We start from the raw sequence: 21,239 nt of genomic DNA, 5'->3' as shown, positions 1-21,239 counted from the left end.
AAATTCAAGAAAATTAGTTAAGTAGAAAACTCATAAAGAGACAACAAAACAAACAAATAAACTTACTTTCGCAATAATAGTATTAATTGCTTCAGTCGAATGACTATTGAATAAAGTTTTTTAACTTCTTCAAGACCTTCAAATTCTCAGTGAGACTTTTCAAAACGTGTTTAAAATATATTATACCTATAAAATACATCTCAATTCAAGTCTAAAGTTCACTTGATCTATCGGGAAGCAAGTAAGCATTGATTGAATGCATATAATTGTGAGCAATTACTATCGGATCGCGCCTCTTTCTGAGACAATGATCGAACAAGAATTTCCCGGAATTGATATTGGCGTTTCCTTAGGTTTTGTTTAATCTCTTTTATAACTTATCTCGCCTGTTTCCCATGCTGGTAGCCGGAGCATCTTTCAATATAATTTTAGAGATAAATAAATGAACATGTATTTTAGATCCTTACAAGGAGAGGATTTAGAAATCTAGAACATTACAAACTACGAAAGCCAATTATATCTTTAAAAGAATAATTTCTGAAGAAAAACAATTTCTGTGTTAAATGCTCCTGTATATCATTTTTTGTACATAAATAAATGAAAAGATAATATAAAGGCAAAAAGGTTAATGGATTTTGATCAAAATGTTACCTCCACAAGCCCAAGGTGAAGAATAGCATGGCACCTATTCGCTGTTTCGCTTTTAATTATGACGTGAAACGGGACAGCGATAGTTTTTCGCGCGATAAAAACGGCGCGGGTCATGCTACGGAGGCAGGAATGAAATGTAAAGGAATCAGAAATATTGTAATCAAAATTTAGGCTCTGGGCATGAGTACAGAAATGTTGGAAAGCGGAAATAAGTGTTAAAAATATTTCTTTATGTGCTTTGTATTTTTGCCAGACTTCAAAAGAGGAGGAGATTTTTTTTCAATTCATCGCATCTTTTTTATAAAAATTTTTTTAATGACCTACTACTGTTCGAAGGTAACGCCTACCATATGGAATTTTGATGTTACTAGTTCTTCAGTAATCCCTCTCACATATTTTCGTATTACTTTTTTGCATTTTTGAAATCAAATTAGGGTAATTCATTAACAAGATTCATCGTCCATTACTCCATAAGAACGGGCCAGTTCATCGTGCCACTTGCTCGGCGCAGCGTTACGTCACGCGCGGGTTATTGAACTCGGCGCGGTAAAATGTAGGTTGTGTAGGTCGTTCCGTGGAGGCGACGGTGGAAATTGTTTGTTTGTTCTTTATTTATTTATTTATTTATTTATTATGATACACATAACAAGTTGTCACCAAAATGATACAATGCATAATAACCAAAAAACTACAGCTAGGCAACAACTCAACACATGCGTATACAACAAAGTTACAATAACAAAAGAAATATAGCTAAATGAGCTTATTTAAAAAGAAAAGGTTACTAATAAAGAAAAGTCTAATAACAGCTGCAGTACTAACATATTATACATAGTAGAAAAACGGTATAATTGAGTAACAAGTATAGTATAGTTGTGTTGAGACACCAATTAAAACAAAAAACAACAAAAATTTTAAAGACTTAAAAGAAGGCGTATCTTACTTTTGTAGGAATAAAACGAGATTCCAAAAATATCAATATCAATAGATTTTGATTTGTGGCTGAGTACCAGATCGTTAAAGGCTCTGCACATTCGCACAACGGGATTATAATACGAGGTGTTATTTATACAAACATCCAGTGCGAACAGCTTATGCGTGGGATTACGCGGCCGATATCTAGTATTAAAGCCAATGAGGGACAATAGGGGGGGTGCATCGACAATACCATGAACTATTTTATACAAATAAATTAGATCACTACAGTGACGACGACCCTCCAAAGAGGATATGCTGAAGTGTTTAAGTCTATCCGAATACGACATCAACTTACGATGGTTATTAGTTCTAAATGACATTATTTTTAGACTCCTGTTTTGAACTTGCTCAATACGATCAATGTGGATCTTATAATATGGAGACCAGACAACTGAATTGTATTCAAGAACACTTCTTATAAGTGCAAAATATAAATTTTTGAAACCATTATAATTTTTGAAATCTTTAGTACTTCTTGAAATAAAACCCAACAATCTGTTACCTTTCGAAATAATATAATCATAATGATTACGAAAAGAAAGTTCACTGTCAAATATTACTCCTAGATCCTTGATTGTTACAGTACGTTCAAGTTTGTGTATACCTAATTTGTAATCAAATAAAAACTTATTGTGTTTACGCGTAAAAGAGATGACGAAACATTTTTTCTCATTTAGAAACATGCCATTTCTGTTACACCAATCAGCCACAACATTAAGGTTATTTTGAAGTAACATGGCATCATTTTCATTAGCGACAGTATGAAAAATTTTTAAGTCGTCTGCATATAGAAGTGCGGGGCAAGTTAACCTATCAGCCAGATCGTTTATAAAGATGTTGAAAAACAGAGGGCCTAAATGGGAACCCTGAGGAACGCCAGAAACGCCAGAAGTTGTTCTATATAATATTGACATAAAGTTAAATAAGTGCTTTAAATAATATTTGTAGCAAGCTGAAAGAACAGACTATGAATAAAAAGATAGTTGGTTTCACTGAAACGCGTCTGCATATTTCAATAAGATATGTCTTGCTTAATGATTTCTAGAACAACTAGGTAGCTTTACTTATATGTATTTTGTATCTTTACAGGGCGTTGAAAGTGTATCAGGGAAGTCTGCACATTCAGACAACTGCCTGTGTAACCATGATCGATCCGATGCGGGTTCATCTGTAAAGGTTGCGGAGGTCAGATGGGAGTCGCTTCGTGTAAAAACATGACTACCAAATCCAAGATCCATGGTCAAAGCTTACCCCGGGCTTGTCTCCAAATGGTGAAGATGTTACCCAAGACTTAAGTCTATATATAGAAGGTAGAAAGTGTACTAGTTTATACCTTTATGAAGGCAATAATAACCCATCGGAAAAACAAGATCACATTAAAAACCCACAGGCTAAACTTAATAATCATATAAGCAGAAGAGCGAATTCCACAACTAAAATGAAATTCACACACAAAAACCCCCAGACATAAACTAGGCAATCAAAACGACCCAATCAATATGTCATATAGCATATTTACACGGCAAATAAAACCGATTCGCTTCGCACGGCTCGAAGTGTGCTCAGTAAATTTGTATGAGTCTCTCATTAGCGCCGACCAAAGTTCGTGAGAGGGAAATACAAATAATTTTCAAAAAGTAGAGAAAATACTTATATACAAAGTCAACTACAATGACTGTTCTAGACAAATTTGATCTGAATGAATAAAATAATGATCGTGCTTCTGCGGTGGAGATTAAAAATACATCTTTTAATGAAGTCAGAATTCAAATGTAACGTCATCATCTTCAAAAAGTAAAGTAGATTTTACATTAACTCTTGAATCGTCTAGCTAACGATAATAATGTTATCTAGCTAAAGACGGTGGATGGTTACAGGCGCATCCTGGTCTCTTCTCCAGATAGGTAAAAATGTAAATGAGACAAAGAGGAAGATGAATAATGGCACTGTGTAAATTTCCAATGGAAATTCAGCATCATATACAAAAAGTCTTGTACTTTTAATAATTTCAATTTAGAATTGCGTATAAAAAGCTTTGATCAACTATAAATAATTGTTTATAGTACGTCAATGATAAAAAGGACTTTAGAAAGAAGTAAAAACAATTACAAGAATTTTTTTAGCGTAAATGGTCTTGTTATACAAAAAAATATTTAAAAAGAAGACACAATCAATAGACATTAAAAGCGAATGGGTACTATATCCAGAATTTACCGAACCAACTTTCTGCGATAAGAAAGCATCAATTTAAATTTTCCGAAATAAATGTACTTTCCAAAAATCTCAATTCACATGCATACCCATTAAACACATCACATCACGTTCGAACTGACGCACACGAAAATAATACAAAAACACGAATAAACGACTGTTTCAAATTAGTGGTATGTTGAAATATACATTAACAGATTTATAAGCAATCATGAAAATTAGCTCAAGTTCAAGGCAGCAATGTACTGCAAAGTGAACAAACAAAACTTCTCTTGTTGAATGTGGAGCACGCAAATGAAATTGAAAGTGTTGTGTGGTGTACAGACGAAGATGAAGCGATTTTTTTATATTTACAAGTTTTTTTATATTTACGCTTTGCTTATAGAAAGTTAATAAATGTTGCTTCTAATTCTTGCGGGGTAAGTTCTGGTAGTCGATCGTTATGACAGTTATAAATCATAAAATCACCAGACTTTTCATCATATCACCCGTAAGACGTCTACTGCTGAACATAGGCCTCCCCAATGACTTCCACGACGCTCTGTTTCACCACAAGAGTTTTACAAATAATTACTGTAAGTATTATTCAAAATATTGTTTAACGCAGACTCTATCTCTCGATAGCATTCTTACATTTTGGTTTTAAGCTCCACATCGGGTAAGTTCGCCATTTAAGCAAATTATATTTTACAGATAGCAAAGTTAGATCGATTGTTTGCCCGAGTCTAACCCACCTTGTTATATTTGATACATTAGTTGTTAGTGCCTTTATTAAATATCCATTAGGAGATAATGTTCCTTGGTTCCCTACTACTCTACCGAAACTACACGCTGTAAACTTTCACTTTGAACCATGAGTTTTATTTTAAGACAATTTATTAAGATTCCAAGGGCCAGTTTCAGTTTTTTTTAGCAACGCCAATCTAGTTGTTACCCTTGGGAACGGCGGCTCCGACGATGTTGAGTCGGAGATTTTATGCTCCATCAGTTCAAACTTTGATATCCCGATTTAGTATACTCGCTTTTATTAGCTAATGGAGTACTGTTATTGGCTAATAGGAGCAGAGATGTCGCCACAGAAATATCTGTTATTCAATAACTCCACCGCAACCGCTAGTGACTTGCGCCGCATGACTTGCAAGTTGCAAAACAATTGCGAAGCGCTCTTGATCTCAAACTGAATCTTTACGTAACGTTAGATGCAGTTGCGGCATGAGACCTCGGGGGTGCCGTTCATTGGGTAACTAAGACTGATGGTTGTTTAAGAGATCCTAATAAAGTTATTAATATGCTTACGTATGTATTAGGAGAAAAGAGGATAAAATTCTAAAAATATATTAATTGTGTACTTCTTCTGTGTCGTTACCTTTTCCCACATTTTATTTGGGGTAAAATGTAGTGCTAACACCTCCGGAAAGAGGCGTGATTTTATACATGTAAATTCACCGCCATTTACGTTGAATGGTCTAAGCTAACTCCCACATAATTTTACAATCACCATTGCAAAAGGTAAAGAATTAGATAATCTATACAACGGACTCAAAAATAATTATGTCACAATAACTGACCTTCGCAGTCAGTCGTGCTAAACCCGAGACCTGATTACGCAGGTCAAATTGCTTAACAAAAGGTTAAGTCGATGAGTGGAAGAGATGATTAACCCTTTTTATAGTGTTATGATCAGTCTTTACTAGAATATTCTAAGGAAACTTCTATTCTCATATATTCCAATAAGGAAACTAATTACTCTGACACGGAAAATCTATTGCCTAAATAATATCAATAATTAATGAAATTTATTTAATATACTTAGTCCACGTATCTTTTCTTATTAATATATACGATGTTCACATCGTTGTACATAAATTGTTACCACAAGGAGGCGGTCTAGAGCGTTATTGCAATAGTTTTAAGTTTATCTTCAATTATACATATTAATAAAACTCTATCCTTAGTTAACTATTGTGTTAACTCAAAATAATTCCCAGAATACAGATTCGTCTAGTTTGGGAATTATTAAATCAGTGTACATTTTACTTCAACTCAAATAAACAAACATCATTACATCCTACCGGATCTTCCGTGATGCCTTCTACCAATCAAGATACAGGTTTATTCTTAGTTTGATGATGGATGGCTGAGCGTTGGACCAGATTAGAAAATGTATTAACACCTTTTATATGAACGATGTATGTACATAATATGTTGCTGAAATGAGTCAATAAAACCATTTTTTTTTTTTTTTTTCTAATAAAAACGGTGAGAGAACGTATAGGGAGTATAAGCTTGAAAAGCGGCAGCTTAGAATGGAATACTTTAACGAGAAAATATATAAATAGCTACCACTGACAATGGGTCTGTATTGAGTGAGTCTTGTGCCCAAGTGGCACTAAGTACCGATGAGTGAGAGAGATTATTTTAATTTAAGTCCACTTAAAGACTATGTAACGATCTTTTCATTGACTGTTTTCAAACTCAATTAAAAAACTCTTCAAACAGCAGAAGGCTGCAAAACAGATAGATCAGATCATTTATTTGTTGGTGCATTTCAGTGGTGCTATAGTGAGACAGAAACTCATGATTACGTTAAAAGGGTATGGCTGATTAGTTCACGAGAAATCAGCTAGGTCTTCGTAACTGGCTAATCAGCAATTGCGTCAACGCACGCAATGAAAGTTGCGTCACAGGTTACGTCTCCTTTGCGTCACTCGATCTAAGTCTGTGAGGCCAACTCTGGCCCCGAATAACTGCTGTAGTGGGTGCAACCGGTTAAATGAAAAGATGGGAGAGATCTTTGTGATTAGGACAAATGCGGGAGATATTTTGTAAATAAATAATCCATTTTTGTTGGGAGGCAACGAAATTATCATACCTTTAAAATAAGCAGAAGATAAAGAAATTTTTAATTTGACCGTGTACAGAAAACATCAGTTAATTTCACAACAATCAAGTAAGCAAAAAAATAAAAGAGATTTCAGTGTTTCTTATAAAAGAAGAACAAACCGACAATATGATGTAAACACGACCAAATTAAGCAAATAATTACGTAAATACTTTTATAATAACATACTACACACAATTTCTTGCGGTTAAAAAGGAAATAGAATCTGGCAAAAGTTTTAAACGGAATATATGGTAATAAAATAAGTTTTGGAGGTAAGTGCCAAAATGTGGGTATTAAAGCGAGTATCACCTTATTGTATGGACATGTTTTTTTGGGTTATTTTTGACAAATCGGGATGGTGTGTGGTGAAAGCAAAAGAAATACATCAACAAGCGGCGAAAAAGCTGAGATTTAATTATGACGATAGAAAAAAACAACGACCTTGTTTATTGCTTTGAAAAGTTATAGTCTGACTTTAGTCAACTTTTGTAAAATATGCTTTATAGGACAGATATTACGCTGTGGCATGAAAGGACGCGACCTGAAATATTGCAGCATATAACTTTAAGTGACTAAATTGTGATAAAAAAAAAATAAAAAAATTCAGAACACTTACCAATTTTAGCGCTGCTGAAGACAATCAACGCGTGCGTGTCGTCCACCCACTTAATCTCGAAACCAGTGTCTTTGTATTCACTGAACACTGACAACAAATCATTGGTCTTGAACTCACTGGGAAAGTCGTACACTTCAACTACATGGGCAAACGTTTCGTCAATTGGCCCATTAAACAGGGCTTGGCCCTTCGTCTGGTATTGCTCGTAATTGTTCTTAGCTTTACTTATATGCACCTTCCCAACTGTGGATGTTAGCTCCTCTAAAAGCGAGGGGTCTAAACATTCTCCGCTGTCATCAAACACAGCGTCCCAATCATTCTCTTCTCTTTTTAAAGACAACTTAGCTTCTAATTTCGGCTTTAATTTCTTCGTTTCAGGCTCCTTAACTTCAGGTACTATCGGGACATCATTATTTTCACTTTTCGCTTCTTCGACAGGATCTGATATGATTAACACATCAGAATGAAAACTCTGCTTTATTATTCTCTTACTACTCCTGTTAATTTCTTGTGACGCACGTTTCAACTCCTTCTTTTCGACATCTTCATCTTTGCTATATAAATAATCATTATCAATAATATTGCTTTGATTCGCTGGTACAGCCATCATGTCAGGCTCATTTGGCCTCCAATCGTGATCGGGTTCTGTAAACTCTCCGTAATAATTCGGACTGAAGAACCCTAGCTGTCCATTGGTGAAATAATCGCCTATATAAAAATTCTCACCTACTTCTACGTCGTAACTATTATCACTATAAGATATTGCACTATCACTATTTGGCACTTGGCAAGCTGAAGGCACAGATTCGTTTGTATCACTCGCCGTAGCTTGGTCTATGCTGGGGGCTGTGTGAGATCTTTGATTCCTTAGGTGGGGAGGAGTGTATACGTTGCAGAAGTTTTTTCCGAGGGATTTTCGCGGGGTACCGGCGGATTTGTCGCGGGGTTGTGGGGACTTTGGCCGCTTAGCTGGGTCAGCACTGTGGCTGCTCCGCCGGTGGATCTGCTCTGGTTTGGCCTCCTCGGTCGGGTTAGTTTCGGCCGTTCGCAACGCCCTAGGGACGTATACAGCTCGATCGGGACGTCGAGGTTTCGTTGATCCAGATCTGTTGGGTTAACAAATTAAATGTTAATATAACGCCTATGAATTACTATACTTAGTTATTACCTAATATTCTAATGAGGTCAGAATTACCTGTTATAAATATAGGATTTAACAAAAGAAATCTGACTGAAAGGCTTTTCGTAAGCCTCATCTGCCACACAAAATCACTGTGCATTAAGTTCATTCAATTGCAACAACATTCATTTGCGAAACAACGCATCAAAAGGCAATACAAGAAGATTTTCAAGAGAAGACGACAACATCTAGAGATCTATTAAGAAGATGGCTTAACCAAATCTAAATATAAGCATGAATCCAGTACAATCACGTAGTCCGCACCACGGAACGATTACTCAGTCACGTAACAACGCAAGTGGGGCAAGGCCGCCGTGCGACTGTCGGCACACTTTCGGCTTTCGGCAACTTGTTTTGATAGTTGCATTTTAAGATTAGCCCCTATTTGAATATTAGGATTTTATTGGATGATTTCAATGCATTTTTATAAAGGTGATCACTTAATTATTTATGAATTTAAAACGAGTTTATTTAATTATTTGATGATTAACGAACTATTTTTCATTGGTCCTAATATACATCCTTGTGGGACCGTCTTAGAAGATATAAGCAAGGTGGAAAAATAATTTTTACTTATGGTTTGCCTTGGAAGATTATACCTTCTCTAGATTACCTATAAAGTTGTGCATGCACTGAATACGTATGGGTACAGAGAGACCATACATCATTTTGTATATAAGTATTGAGTTGCATGCGAATACGTGCGTCGAATAATTATTATTGGATTAAAGATTTCAACCGTTGATGTCAACAGTAGCACTAAACACCCTAATCAGCGCCAATCAGAATTGAGTTAATAGTTTGTTAAGATTACCTCAATGCACCCTATAAAAGTACATGGCAAAGAGAACCCTGTTAAGTGACATTAATAAATCAGGGCGTTCTGCTATATTGACAGATGAAAATGGATAAAACAAATGAATCGTCCCAAGTGAAAGCAGTATCAGCTAAATTAGTTTTCGTGTCGCTTTGGTACTATCTCAAAATTAGGTTGTTGTTAACACCTTTTATCTTATCATTGGTTCACTACCGTTTCTACGAGTATCTTTATCTTAAGATATTATTTCATTTTCTTGGCTTGCAGCATTTATATTAATGTTTACATTACGGAACTCCATACTATAAATAAAGTATGAATAGTATACGAGTATAACATATGCAATATACATGATTGCATCACGGCTAAACTACAATCTTGATAAAATTTTGTACGGTGACCAAGGTCTTCTCTTTTGAGATTTATAAAAGGATAATTTTTTAATACAGTGCCGAACAATGCAATTAATTTCTGAATGAATGAATAATAATCAACAGCCGAAAATGCATTGGAAATATCCCTCGATGCGAAAAAGGATAGAAAGAGAAAAATAATTTACTGCGTACTTCTAACATAAACAATTTCCTCGCAAATGTGTATCACAATATTTGTCATTCACTTTGTAAAGTTTGCGTTTCTACTGATTAAGGAAATGACGTCAAAAACCGCTGATGGTAATGAATTGACGCTGGTATACAGCTTGCTGTTGTTTACGTTGCCGATTCCATTGTTATGTTGTTTTTAATCATAACTAGTTGTTTCAACATACTTGATTTGTACGAGTACAGTTTTAATTGCAAAAAAATATTTTCTTTCTATTTTTGTTTTATTGTTCTTTGGTATAACGGTTTTGGCATACAATATTTTGGCATAATAGGCCTTATTCGTACTTTGTAAGTGATGTTTTTTTTCTGTGCATAAATATATTGCACACAAACTCACATTTCACTAGTACCGATTATATTGCACACAAACTCACATTTCACTAGAACCGATTGACCCCAAACAACTTGTTTTAGTCAACTTTATAATAAATTAAATTGTAACTAATCAACAAAACAGCATTATCTCATACTGACGTCAATAATTACTTCGTCATTTAGTATCATAAATCTTGTTATAGACCCTTTGTTGTTAATTTTTTTTACAAATTTGAGCCTAAACTTTTTTCTATTACCATGATTATTGTCAATTGGCATTAGATCCTTAGACACGGTGGTGTTGTTATTCATCTGAATTAGTCGTAAGTTTGATCCTTGAAGAAGTCATAATGAAATTTGACCTTTTCTAAGTCAACCTAGGAATTCACTTCTCAACCATTTAAGCATTTACATTTAACAAGCTAAATTACCTTCACTTCCTTTGGCAGATTTCCACTTATAATCCAACACACAAGGTCTCACAAACACAATCACTGTTATCGGCAAACACTACAACACTATGCGCGTGCGCACCGAACGTTCACCGGTAAGTAATAGGAAATACCTGATCTTTTCCTGAGTGGCACGCTGCGTCGACAGGCACTCCCCCGCCGCATCTGTGGGTTGCAACATTAGGTTTAGTGCATTGTGCAATGTCGATAATTTGTGTCGCGATTTGGCCTTTACAAGTCTTCTAGTGAACTATCTGATTAAGTTTGCTTCGATAAGGCTGGTGTCACGAACCATTTCTAACCAAGGTGTAACTTTTGCCGCGGTCCTCGCTTCATAGCGTGTTTTTAAAGAATTCTCCCCTCTGACATTCGCAACCTCTTCAGGGGATCAATATAACACATATAAGATCATGGTTAAACATTCAAATTACAATTTAATATATCCACGTGTGTAGAGTTTTAGTAGGATCTATCAATAAGTTTAGTACTTTTAGTACTACCGATAAGTAAGTGCCGTGTGGTTCCCGGCACCAATAGAAAAATAATAGGACCACTCCATCTCTTTTCCATGGATATCGCAAAAGGCGACTAAGGGATAGACTTATAAACTTTGGATTCTTCTTTTAGGAGGCGGGCTAGCAACCTGTCACTATTTGAATCTCAAATCAATCATTAAGCCAAACAGCTAAACGTGGTCAATTAGTCTTTTCACTGTTGGCTCTTGCTCACCCCGCAAGAGATAAAGGCGTGATTATAAATAAGTGCTAGTAAGTTAACTTGTGCGAAGTGCACGTTTCCGTGACAATCATAGATATAAAACAAAGGTGAGGTACAACAAATGTTGCAAAACAGCCATAAGGCTGTCGATTCAGATACACGCGGCTAAGAAGATACGTGGGCCAGTTCTAAACACTAATCAGGGCAAAGTGAAGTGGAACAGCTATGTTTTGAGCCTGCTAGTTTTGGCTGATAAACATTATTCTGATCTAAGTACTGACCACTTCGTAACATTCAAACTAGATACCAACGCATTACTGTACCATACGAGTACAATAACAATAGTAGACGATATTCAGTGAATTGAATAGCGAATGGGAGATGAGACTTTTTTTACAAACGACCGAATAAAAAACAGATTCAGACAAACCTAGCCAGTGCTTTCGTAAGTAGTTACATAAAAAGACGTAATGCATTCACAGGGAGGCAGGCTATTCTACTCGAGTCTGAAATATATGGAGCGGAAAACTAGATCGACGCGTAATATGATGGAGTTCATATATTTAAAACTTTATTTTGAATACATACAAACATTCATATAGTCACATCTATATCCCTTGCGGGGTAGACAGAGCTAATAGTCTTGAAAAAAAGAATGATAGGCCACATTCAGCTATTTGGCTTAATGATAAAATTGAAATAAGATGTTTCTTTTTATTACATGAAATATTTATTAACTAATTTGCGGGCATTTCTGTGTGCAATGATGTCAAAACATGTAGTGGATGTTTGTCTGTCATTTTTTGACGACACGTGTTGCTGGTGAGTTTCTGTTGGCGTTTGACGAAGCAAGTAGCTCATAATAAGTAAACGTCACTATCCCATCCATTTAAACGTGGCCTATGTGTCTTGCGAAAACTATCTCTGCCTACCCCTACTTGGAGGGAATCCTGGTTCCACTTATGAATATGAATACGGTCTGAAACATCTGGTCAAAATAAATCTATTCGTCGAGTATAATTTCATAAGAGTATGTACCGTTTAGACGGCCTCTGTGGCGCAGCGGTATTACGCTTGTCTGTCACACCGGAGGTCCCGGGTTCGAATCCCGGCTAGGGCATGATGAGAAACGAACACTCTCTGATTGGCCTGGGTCTTAGATGTTTATCTATATAAGTATTTATTATAAGATATAATATCGTTGAGTTAGTATCTCGTAACACAAGTCTCGAACTTACTTCGAGGCTAACTCAATCAGTGTTATTTGTCCCGTATATTATTTATTTATTATACCGATTTTTCTCAGTTTATATTGAGTAAAATTAACTGCATGGAGATTCTCTCGTGTCGCAATAATGTGAAAAACGTAAGTTACAATCATTTATCTAAACGTGCATCATTACTGCCACGCAGGTACAGTCGTCACCACTAAAAAGTACACAAATTATTTTACATTTGTTACTATGTACGACCATGAGGGTCCATCGATATTAATTTTAAAACGTAGTATATTTTATCAATAATATAATAAAAATGATTCAGGACTTTTTAAAACAATAGGCTACTTGTTTGGAAATGGAAATCCACAAGAGAGAAATACATAGGAAAGACCTGCTAATTATAAAACTAGATAATAAGTATTGACAATTAACATGCCATAAGACGGGGCAAAGATTATGACAAAGTAATCTGGGAAAAGGGTAGGGTAGGTACCTATACGAATCTAAATCTCACATAGTGCATATCACGTCGACTGTACCTCGCTGAAATCTGGTTTGGCGCAACTTCCCGATACTATCTCGTTTTATATGTTTGTACCTACTATCTGTATGTTATATACTATGTGTGTATTATACGAGGACTTTCTACTAGGGCTTGTATGTCAGATAGATGTTACGTAATACTAAGGGCGAGTTCTCTTGTAATAGAATCAGACTGGCGCATGTTTTAAGGAAATTGGCCAATCAGGTCACGTTATTAAATAATGAAGCGCTGTCATTGGTTGATTTAGTACCGCTACGCTTCTGTGCGAACTGTCTAAACTTGTTTGTATGGTTACCATCAGTATCCTGAGTTGAGGTTGCTTTGTTGGAATATTTTTTTCACTCAAGAAGATCACATCAAATTAAAAAGTGTCTGTTGGGTAATTACACGAAGCGATTCCTATCTAACCTAAGTATCCCAGTTAACAGGAAAGTTTAACCTAACAAAGTGCATTAACCCTAACTCTTACGTATATTGTCTTACTCTTACGAATTATATAAATAAATACCTTTATAAGGGACAGATAACAAAGATTGATTTAGTCTCTAAGTAACTTCGATACTGGTGTTACGAGATACCACCTCAATGATACTTTATTTTATAATAAATACTTATATAGATAAACATCCAAAACCCAGGCCAAAAAGAGAAAGTTCGTTTCTTATCATGCCCTGGCCGGGATTCAAACCCGGGACTTCCGGGTGTCGGTCCGGAAAAAAACATGGGAAAGACATGGAGTTGGTCCTATACTAAAATGTAGAGGACATCATCTCTTCAGCACATTAAAAGCCGTTATTTATCCAAATTCGCAAAAACTAAATACCCAGGAAAATACTAGAGCAGCATAAAAATTGCAGAGATCGGACCGAATAGGCGATCAATTTCGAAATAAAGGTTAGTCGTGACTAGACCCGACAATCAGCGTTTGTTAGGCTCAGAAATCAATTCCTTCCTGATTCGAAAGAGCTAAGAGCTTGTTATGGCATGTCAGTGTAAAATCGCAAATACTTCGTACAATCTATCATTATTGACAAGCGGGATTGACTGTCTTTGCTTCTATACGTTAAGATACTACCACGCCTAGATACTGATCAGATGTCTGATGAAGCGAGAGATACTTAGCGAAAAGTTGAGTACTTCGAAGGTGAATCTAAACTAAGAGTTTTGAATGAATAGCTTTGAAAAAATTTGTTTTTTTTTTTGTGAACACACACCGTATTTTTTTAATGTTATTGCTTTTGCCTTTAGTTTGATATGCACAGAACGTAATGAGATAGTACTACTCTACCACACAGCCAAGCTCAAACTATGTTCAAGATATGCGAAACCAGGTCATCATGCCATCATTTTTCATATAGAGCTGTCTTCTTCCTCCTGACTTTAGTCCCGGTTGCATCCTCGCCATTCTGGAGAGGAGCTTGGTGTATGTTTTTGACCATGGATCCTGGATTGGGTAAGTCTGATTTTTACACGAAGCGACTCCTGTCTGACGTCCGCAACATCCAGTTGCCTGAATGTGCAGGTTTCCTCACGACGTTTCCCCTCACCGTAAGAGCATCGATTAGTTTTCAAACTAATGTTCAAACACATAACCTTTAATCCCCAATAACAGTCCATATTGTGCGGTCATTGGGGATCAAAGCCAGGGTCCTGTCGTTGCAAACCTCCATTGCGTCACAAACGCCGACATGGGAAATCACCAAGTAATGAGGACAACTAGTCCTGATTTATAATTTTTGACGAAATAAAACTCTGGACTCGATAAAAAGATGTGTATTTAGTAAACGTTCAAAAAAAGGCGGGAAGATTTTTCTTTTTTTTTACTATTGTTAAAAGCGCACAGATAACTAATTGGCGCAAACACCAAGTGTCGAAATATACTTAGAATCTAACACGATTAAAGGGTATAAGGGTTCGTACTCGGGCCTAGTTAGCCGCAGCGTGCCACTTTCACTGACTGTGCCACATTCGCTCAGACTATTACAAACTTACAACGGAGGCTTGCATCATTTGTGGGTTATGTCATAGGTATTTGTATGGTCATTTTTTGTTTTTGTTCGCAAGATGCGCGGTATTGTGAAGGACGAAGGTTATGGCGCTTTGATATAATTTTTTTTATATGTATACAATACGTAAGTAAACCGGATAGCGATAACAAATATTTTGCATTTCATGACTGAAATGTTGCATTGAAGATTGAATGTTGTATTTTGTAGCCACGACCATCCCAAAAACTCTGAGCGAACCTCGAGAAAAATTTCGAGGCAAAGCACGACTAGCATGCATAATATATTTTTTTTTCAGAACACTAATGAGCACAGACAACAATAATAATAGTGTCGTGCTTATCGTAATTTCGTTACCGAATACAAGACTCAGTTCCTGTTGCATTGTCTCGTGCATTTGTTATATAATGTACAAGTTTACCTGTCTCGGATACGGGAAGTGTTTACTAAAATAATACACCAAAAAAAACAGCTCTTTACAAGATTATTTAGTAGACATCGGAATGCATATTATTGTTTTATGTCATTCGGATTTTAAAATTCCATCCCATTTTGAATAGTATTACCTATGAATAAGAAAGAATTTGCAACAAACCGCTGTTCCATTTCTCGAAATAATAAATAGCAAATTTTTTCGCGCGATAAAAACGGCGTCGTGCGTGCCATACTACGGGGACGGAACTGTTTTAGTAATAAAATCTAGTTTCTGAAATCAACGCTTAATCTTATTTTTACATACATATGTACATAAAATCACGCCTCTTTCCCGGAGGGGTAGACAGACACTTCTTTTATCTATTTCAAGGTTGTCTAAGCTACTGTAATATCAATTGATGATGATAATAAACATGAGATCCCCAATTTCTATTGGCCTTCCACCTGAGACCTTGGATCCCTTCGAATCACGATTGTTCAAGACACCGCTCACTTCATACGATTGTGTCACAGAGTGTAGCAATTTCTTACTACCTACACACTATACACTTGAAGTGTTGCAGTTTAGCAATAGCCGGCATTACTACTACTAAGTAGTTACTTATTACATACATACATATAACGTCTTTATCCCTTGCGGGGTAGACAGAGTTAACAGTCTTAAAAAGACCTAAAGGCCGATGACGTTCAGCTGTATGCTTTTATAATGGAATTGAAATAGTGACAGGTTGCTAGCCCATCGCGTACAAAAAGAATCCCAAGTTTATCAGCCATTTCCTTAGTTGCTTTTTACGACACACGGGAAAGAGATTGAGTGGTCCTATTATTTAGTGCATGCAACTGCAACACTTAATAATTGCTGTACCAAATTTCGTGAAAATCAATCTAGTATTTTTGAGTATATTTGTAACAAACATACAAATTTTTTCTATTTTTTAATAATGTGGATGTTGATTTAAGTAATGTTTAAATGTCTGTCACGCCAGCGACACTCAAGGTGTTTAAATTTACTTTTAACATAAAAAAACTGTTACAATATCGATTATCTACCCCCATCATAAAATCAGGTCAAATAGCCAAAAAAAATAATTAAAGTAATATCTCTCAGTTTTACTCGAGTTTTTCACTGTACCTATTACCTTTTCCAAACATTCATTTTAAGTCTGACAGCTTCGTATTGATTAAGTTACCGATGCGATTTAGGTATAACGACAATCTATTTTACGTATGCAAACGGGAATGAACGCAAACATACCGTTTCATCCTGACGTTTTGACCTGACCGCACCGTCCGTGGTCACAGGACGTATGATCTACCAGTGTTACGGCTTCTTAAGCGCGGTAGAATGGTACCTTCATCCACCGGCATCGATAACATATTAATTAATTAATTAATTCTGACAGCTTCGAATTGAATAAGTTAAGTACCGATGCGATTAAGGTATAACGACAATCTATTTTACGTATGCAAACGGGAACGAACGCAAACATACCGTTTCATCCTGACGTTTTGACCTGACCGCACCGTCCGTGGTCACAGGATGTATGATCTAGCAATGTTACGGCTTCGTCAGCGCGGTGGAATGGTACCTTCATCCACCGGCATCGATAACATATCAATTCATTCATTCATTCATATAGTCACGTCTATATCCCTTGCGGGGTAGACAAAGCCAAAAGTCTACTTTAATAAAAAAAACAGTTACATTATCGATTATCTACCGCATCATTTAATCAGGTTGAATAGACAAAAAAAATAAAGTAATATCTCTCAGTTTTACTCGAGTTTTACACTTTACCTACTATTACCTTTTCCAAACATTCATTTTAATTCTGACAGCTTCGTATTGATTAAGTTACCGATGCGATTTAGGTATAACGACAATCGATTTTACGTATGCAAACGGGAATGAACGCAAACATACCGTTTCATCCTGACGTTTTGACCTGACCGCACCGTCCATGGTCACAGGACGTATGATCTACCAGTGTTACGGCTTCTTAAGCGCGGTAGAATGGTACCTTCATCCACCGGCATCGATAACATATTAATTAATTAATTAATTCTGACAGCTTCGAATTGAATAAGTTAAGTACCGATGCGATTAAGGTATAACGACAATCTATTTTACGTATGCAAACGGGAACGAACGCAAACATACCGTTTCATCCTGACGTTTTGACCTGACCGCACCGTCCGTGGTCACAGGATGTATGATCTAGCAATGTTACGGCTTCGTCAGCGCGGTGGAATGGTATCTTCATCCACCGGCATCGATAACATATTATAATTAATATAGTCACGTCTATATGCCTTGCGGGGTAGACAGAGCCAAAAGTCTTGAAGAGGCTGGCAGCCCACGTTCAGCTGTTTGGCTTAATGGTAGAATTGAGATTCAAATAGTGACAGGTTGCTAGCGCATCGCCTAAAACAAGTTTATAAGCCTATCCCTTAGTCGCCTCTTACGACATCCACGGGGAATGAGATGGAGTGGTCCTACTCTTTTTTATGTTGGTGCCGGGAACCACACGGCAAATATTAATTTATTTTCCAATAACCCATCAGTGCAGTGTATTCTAAAGGTAAAGCTTCACTAACCTTGTCCTGATAAGGGCGCATTATCACGGTCCATATGTGTCAGTCCCATAGTAGGGCGGGCGCAAGCTTCATCACTGAAATGAAACATTTATGGGGTAAAAACGTTGGGAGAAATTTTGGTCTTTATAACAACAATATAATATTACAAGTTGTGCCCGCGACTTCGCCCGCGTGGAATAGTTATTTTGGGCATCATTGAAGCCTTCAGAGATGAAAAATCTTCCGTTTTTTTCACATATTCCATTATTTCTTTGCTCCTTATAGTTGCAGCGTTTATAGCCTTCCTCGATAAATGGTCTATTCAACGCAAAAAGAATTTTCCAATTCGATCCAGTTCTTCCTGAGATTAGCGCATTCAAACAAACAAACTCTGCAGCTTTAAAATATTAGTATAAAGGTTAATTACGGAACTTTGATTTTTTGTTTGTAATGGACTCATAATACATGTAATAAAGACAACAAATCTGCGGGTGTTGGGTATGTATGTAAATACCACAAGCAAATTCGTGGCGGGCCACTAGTGAAATATAAAGTAATATTTGTTGCCTTACTATATACAGCAAAATATTATTTTTGTCACAGTTACATATACATAGTTTGTTTGTTTGTAATATCTTTATTGATAGTCATTTGATCCTTTCTTTAACACAATACATTTGTAATAATTGCAATTTTTGCATACATACATATACATATGTAAATTTCAAACTACTGGACCTGACTAGATCGTCATAAAGTAAATAAGAAAATCTGCATTTTGCGAGATACCACGCCTTAAATTACTTTTAAAGATCCAGGAATGGTACAATATATAAAATGAGTTTTATCATGTGTAACAAACCTTAGCAATTTGTCCTTATAGCAAACGACAGTACGACGTTCGTCGCTGACTCCTATGGAGAACGTAGCAAGATCCAGTACACCGAGGTCTTCCACACAGCGATGGATGAGGAACCTTCGGTAGTTGCTCACTGGAGGGAACACCAGGACACTGGGGGAGATATGGCACTTTATTTACTACTAGCTGTGCCCGCAACTTCGTCCACATGAAATAGTTATTTTGGGCATCATTGAAGCCCTCAAGGATGATAATTTTCCCCGTTTTTTTCACATTTTCCATTACTTCTATGTTCCTTATAGTTGCAGCGTGATGTTATATAGCCTTAAGCCTTCCTTGATAAATGGTCTATTCAAAGCAAAAAGAATTTTTCAATTCGAACCAATTGTTCCTGAGATAAGCGCGTTCAAACAAACAAACAAACTCTTCAGCTTTATAATATTAGTATAGATTTGTTTGTTTGTTTGTAAAGTCTTTTTTGCACATAAAAACAAACTATTATTATTTGATATAAATGTATGTCTTTAATTTTTTTTCTTTTAGGCGAAGTGCTAACATGTCAGTATTTGAATCTTAATTCTTTCAGTATTTTCAATACTGTTGGCCCTGTCAACCCTATGAGGGGATAGAGATGTGATATATGTATGTATGTATTATCCCACACAATTTACACGTCAGGTAGCCTGGTGACTACATTGTGTAATTATAACCTTTTTTGAAAAACTTAGTTATAATTTAATATATTGTACTTGATATGTACATATACCTACTAATATATAAAGAAGTAAAGGTTTGTAACTTTGTTTAATTTTCAGGAATGCTGTACCAATCATGAAAACACTTCAGACTTAGGGGAAATATTTTTTTTGCAGACGACTTAATGGCATTTTGTAATATCACAGTGGTAATTTAGTTACCTTAATATATGCTTATGTCTAACATTTAGAAATTTTAAATTAAATGGTAACTTTTCTAAAGTTTGCATCTAAAATGTTCCCTTACTTTGACCTCAAGTAGATAATAATGACTGCTTGCTATCAGGTAAACTGTATGCATGTAAAACTGGCTTTGTGTACAGAAACAAAATTCATTTAGTCCATTAGATACCTACTTACTATTTACAATTAGATTATCAATTATACTGGAGTGATCTTCAAAATATTATACATCATACAGTAATAAAATATAAGAATTTCAGAGAGCTAATGTTTTATGAGCACCAACCGTGAAGGTTTCGGCGCAAAAATTGCGATAATTTAAACAAGAAACTACATAATTGGAATGTGTAGGTAGCGTTACCGTACGAAACGGGATATATCACGGAAACGACGCCAACGAGCTATGTATTTTTTACACCTTTATGCATATTAAATAGCCTTGACTGTCACATAATAACATGCTCTATTTGCTTGGCCAGTAACTCGCGATAACCTTGAAAATAATTGGAAATTAACCTCGAGAAAACAACCCTAATAACTTTGTACAATGAAAGAAGAAACTTCCACCACACAATACAACTAAAATATTAAACAATACGGTAATTAAAGATGTAAAATTAGTACAATAAAACTTGTTTACCTGTCAACTTTTTGTTCGGCCACAAAACATTTTAGGTCGTCATTCACATCGTCAACAAAATTGCTGTCCGCCAGGCTCAGGAATCTCTCCACCGTTTTGGCACCCAGTTTGACGGCAATTTGTTTTTAATGCAAATAAATAAAAATAACTTCACGTGCTAAAAAGAAACTAGCGACCGTCCATTTTCATTTTTTCATAAACCCACACATACACATGTTAATTTAAATTTTGACAGTGACATTTTCACTTTGTACGATAAACTCACACACACAGAAGTTTAGTGTTGTAACTTGTACACAATCTCGAAATATCGGTAAATACGATTCGCAATTATCATACTATTGAGTTGTTAGATGACAAATTTTATCACGAAATAACTTTTCCTTAAACAATAAATAAATAAATCAAGCTGTAATTTTAAATTGTTCTATTTCTTTTCGCGGTAAAATCGCTGGTCCAATTTCGATAAAATTTTGTATAGATTTTTGTTTTACCTGAGTTTAAACATACTTCTTTACCTGTAAATGCTAGTATGACATATAATTTTGGTCGAAAGTTTCTAATTTATCTCCCATTTACTAAGGTTATTCTGAA

At 35.8% G+C, this 21,239-nt stretch overlaps 1 protein-coding gene across 1 annotated transcript in view; it reads right to left on the bottom strand.

Annotated features, from left to right (window-relative positions):
- The window catches only part of LOC106134458 (coiled-coil domain-containing protein R3HCC1L), a 28,454-nt gene extending 7,583 nt beyond the window's left edge, over positions 1–20,871 (bottom strand). The window contains exons 1-5 of the mRNA XM_060949855.1: positions 20,646–20,871; positions 19,071–19,220; positions 18,230–18,303; positions 10,823–10,874; positions 7,341–8,446 (exon numbers count right to left, since the gene is read on the bottom strand). Coding sequence (XP_060805838.1) covers positions 7,341–8,446; positions 10,823–10,874; positions 18,230–18,278 — 1,207 coding nt within the window. The 5' untranslated portion in view covers positions 18,279–18,303; positions 19,071–19,220; positions 20,646–20,871. The remainder of the gene's footprint in view (positions 1–7,340; positions 8,447–10,822; positions 10,875–18,229; positions 18,304–19,070; positions 19,221–20,645) is intronic.
- Positions 20,872–21,239: the final 368 nt, after the last annotated feature.

This window comes from Amyelois transitella, chromosome 20 (genome assembly GCF_032362555.1).
Source record: "Amyelois transitella isolate CPQ chromosome 20, ilAmyTran1.1, whole genome shotgun sequence".
Taxonomy (NCBI): domain Eukaryota; kingdom Metazoa; phylum Arthropoda; class Insecta; order Lepidoptera; family Pyralidae; genus Amyelois; species Amyelois transitella.
Note: the sequence above shows the minus strand (reverse complement) of the source record. Positions and strands in the feature narration are given on the sequence as shown.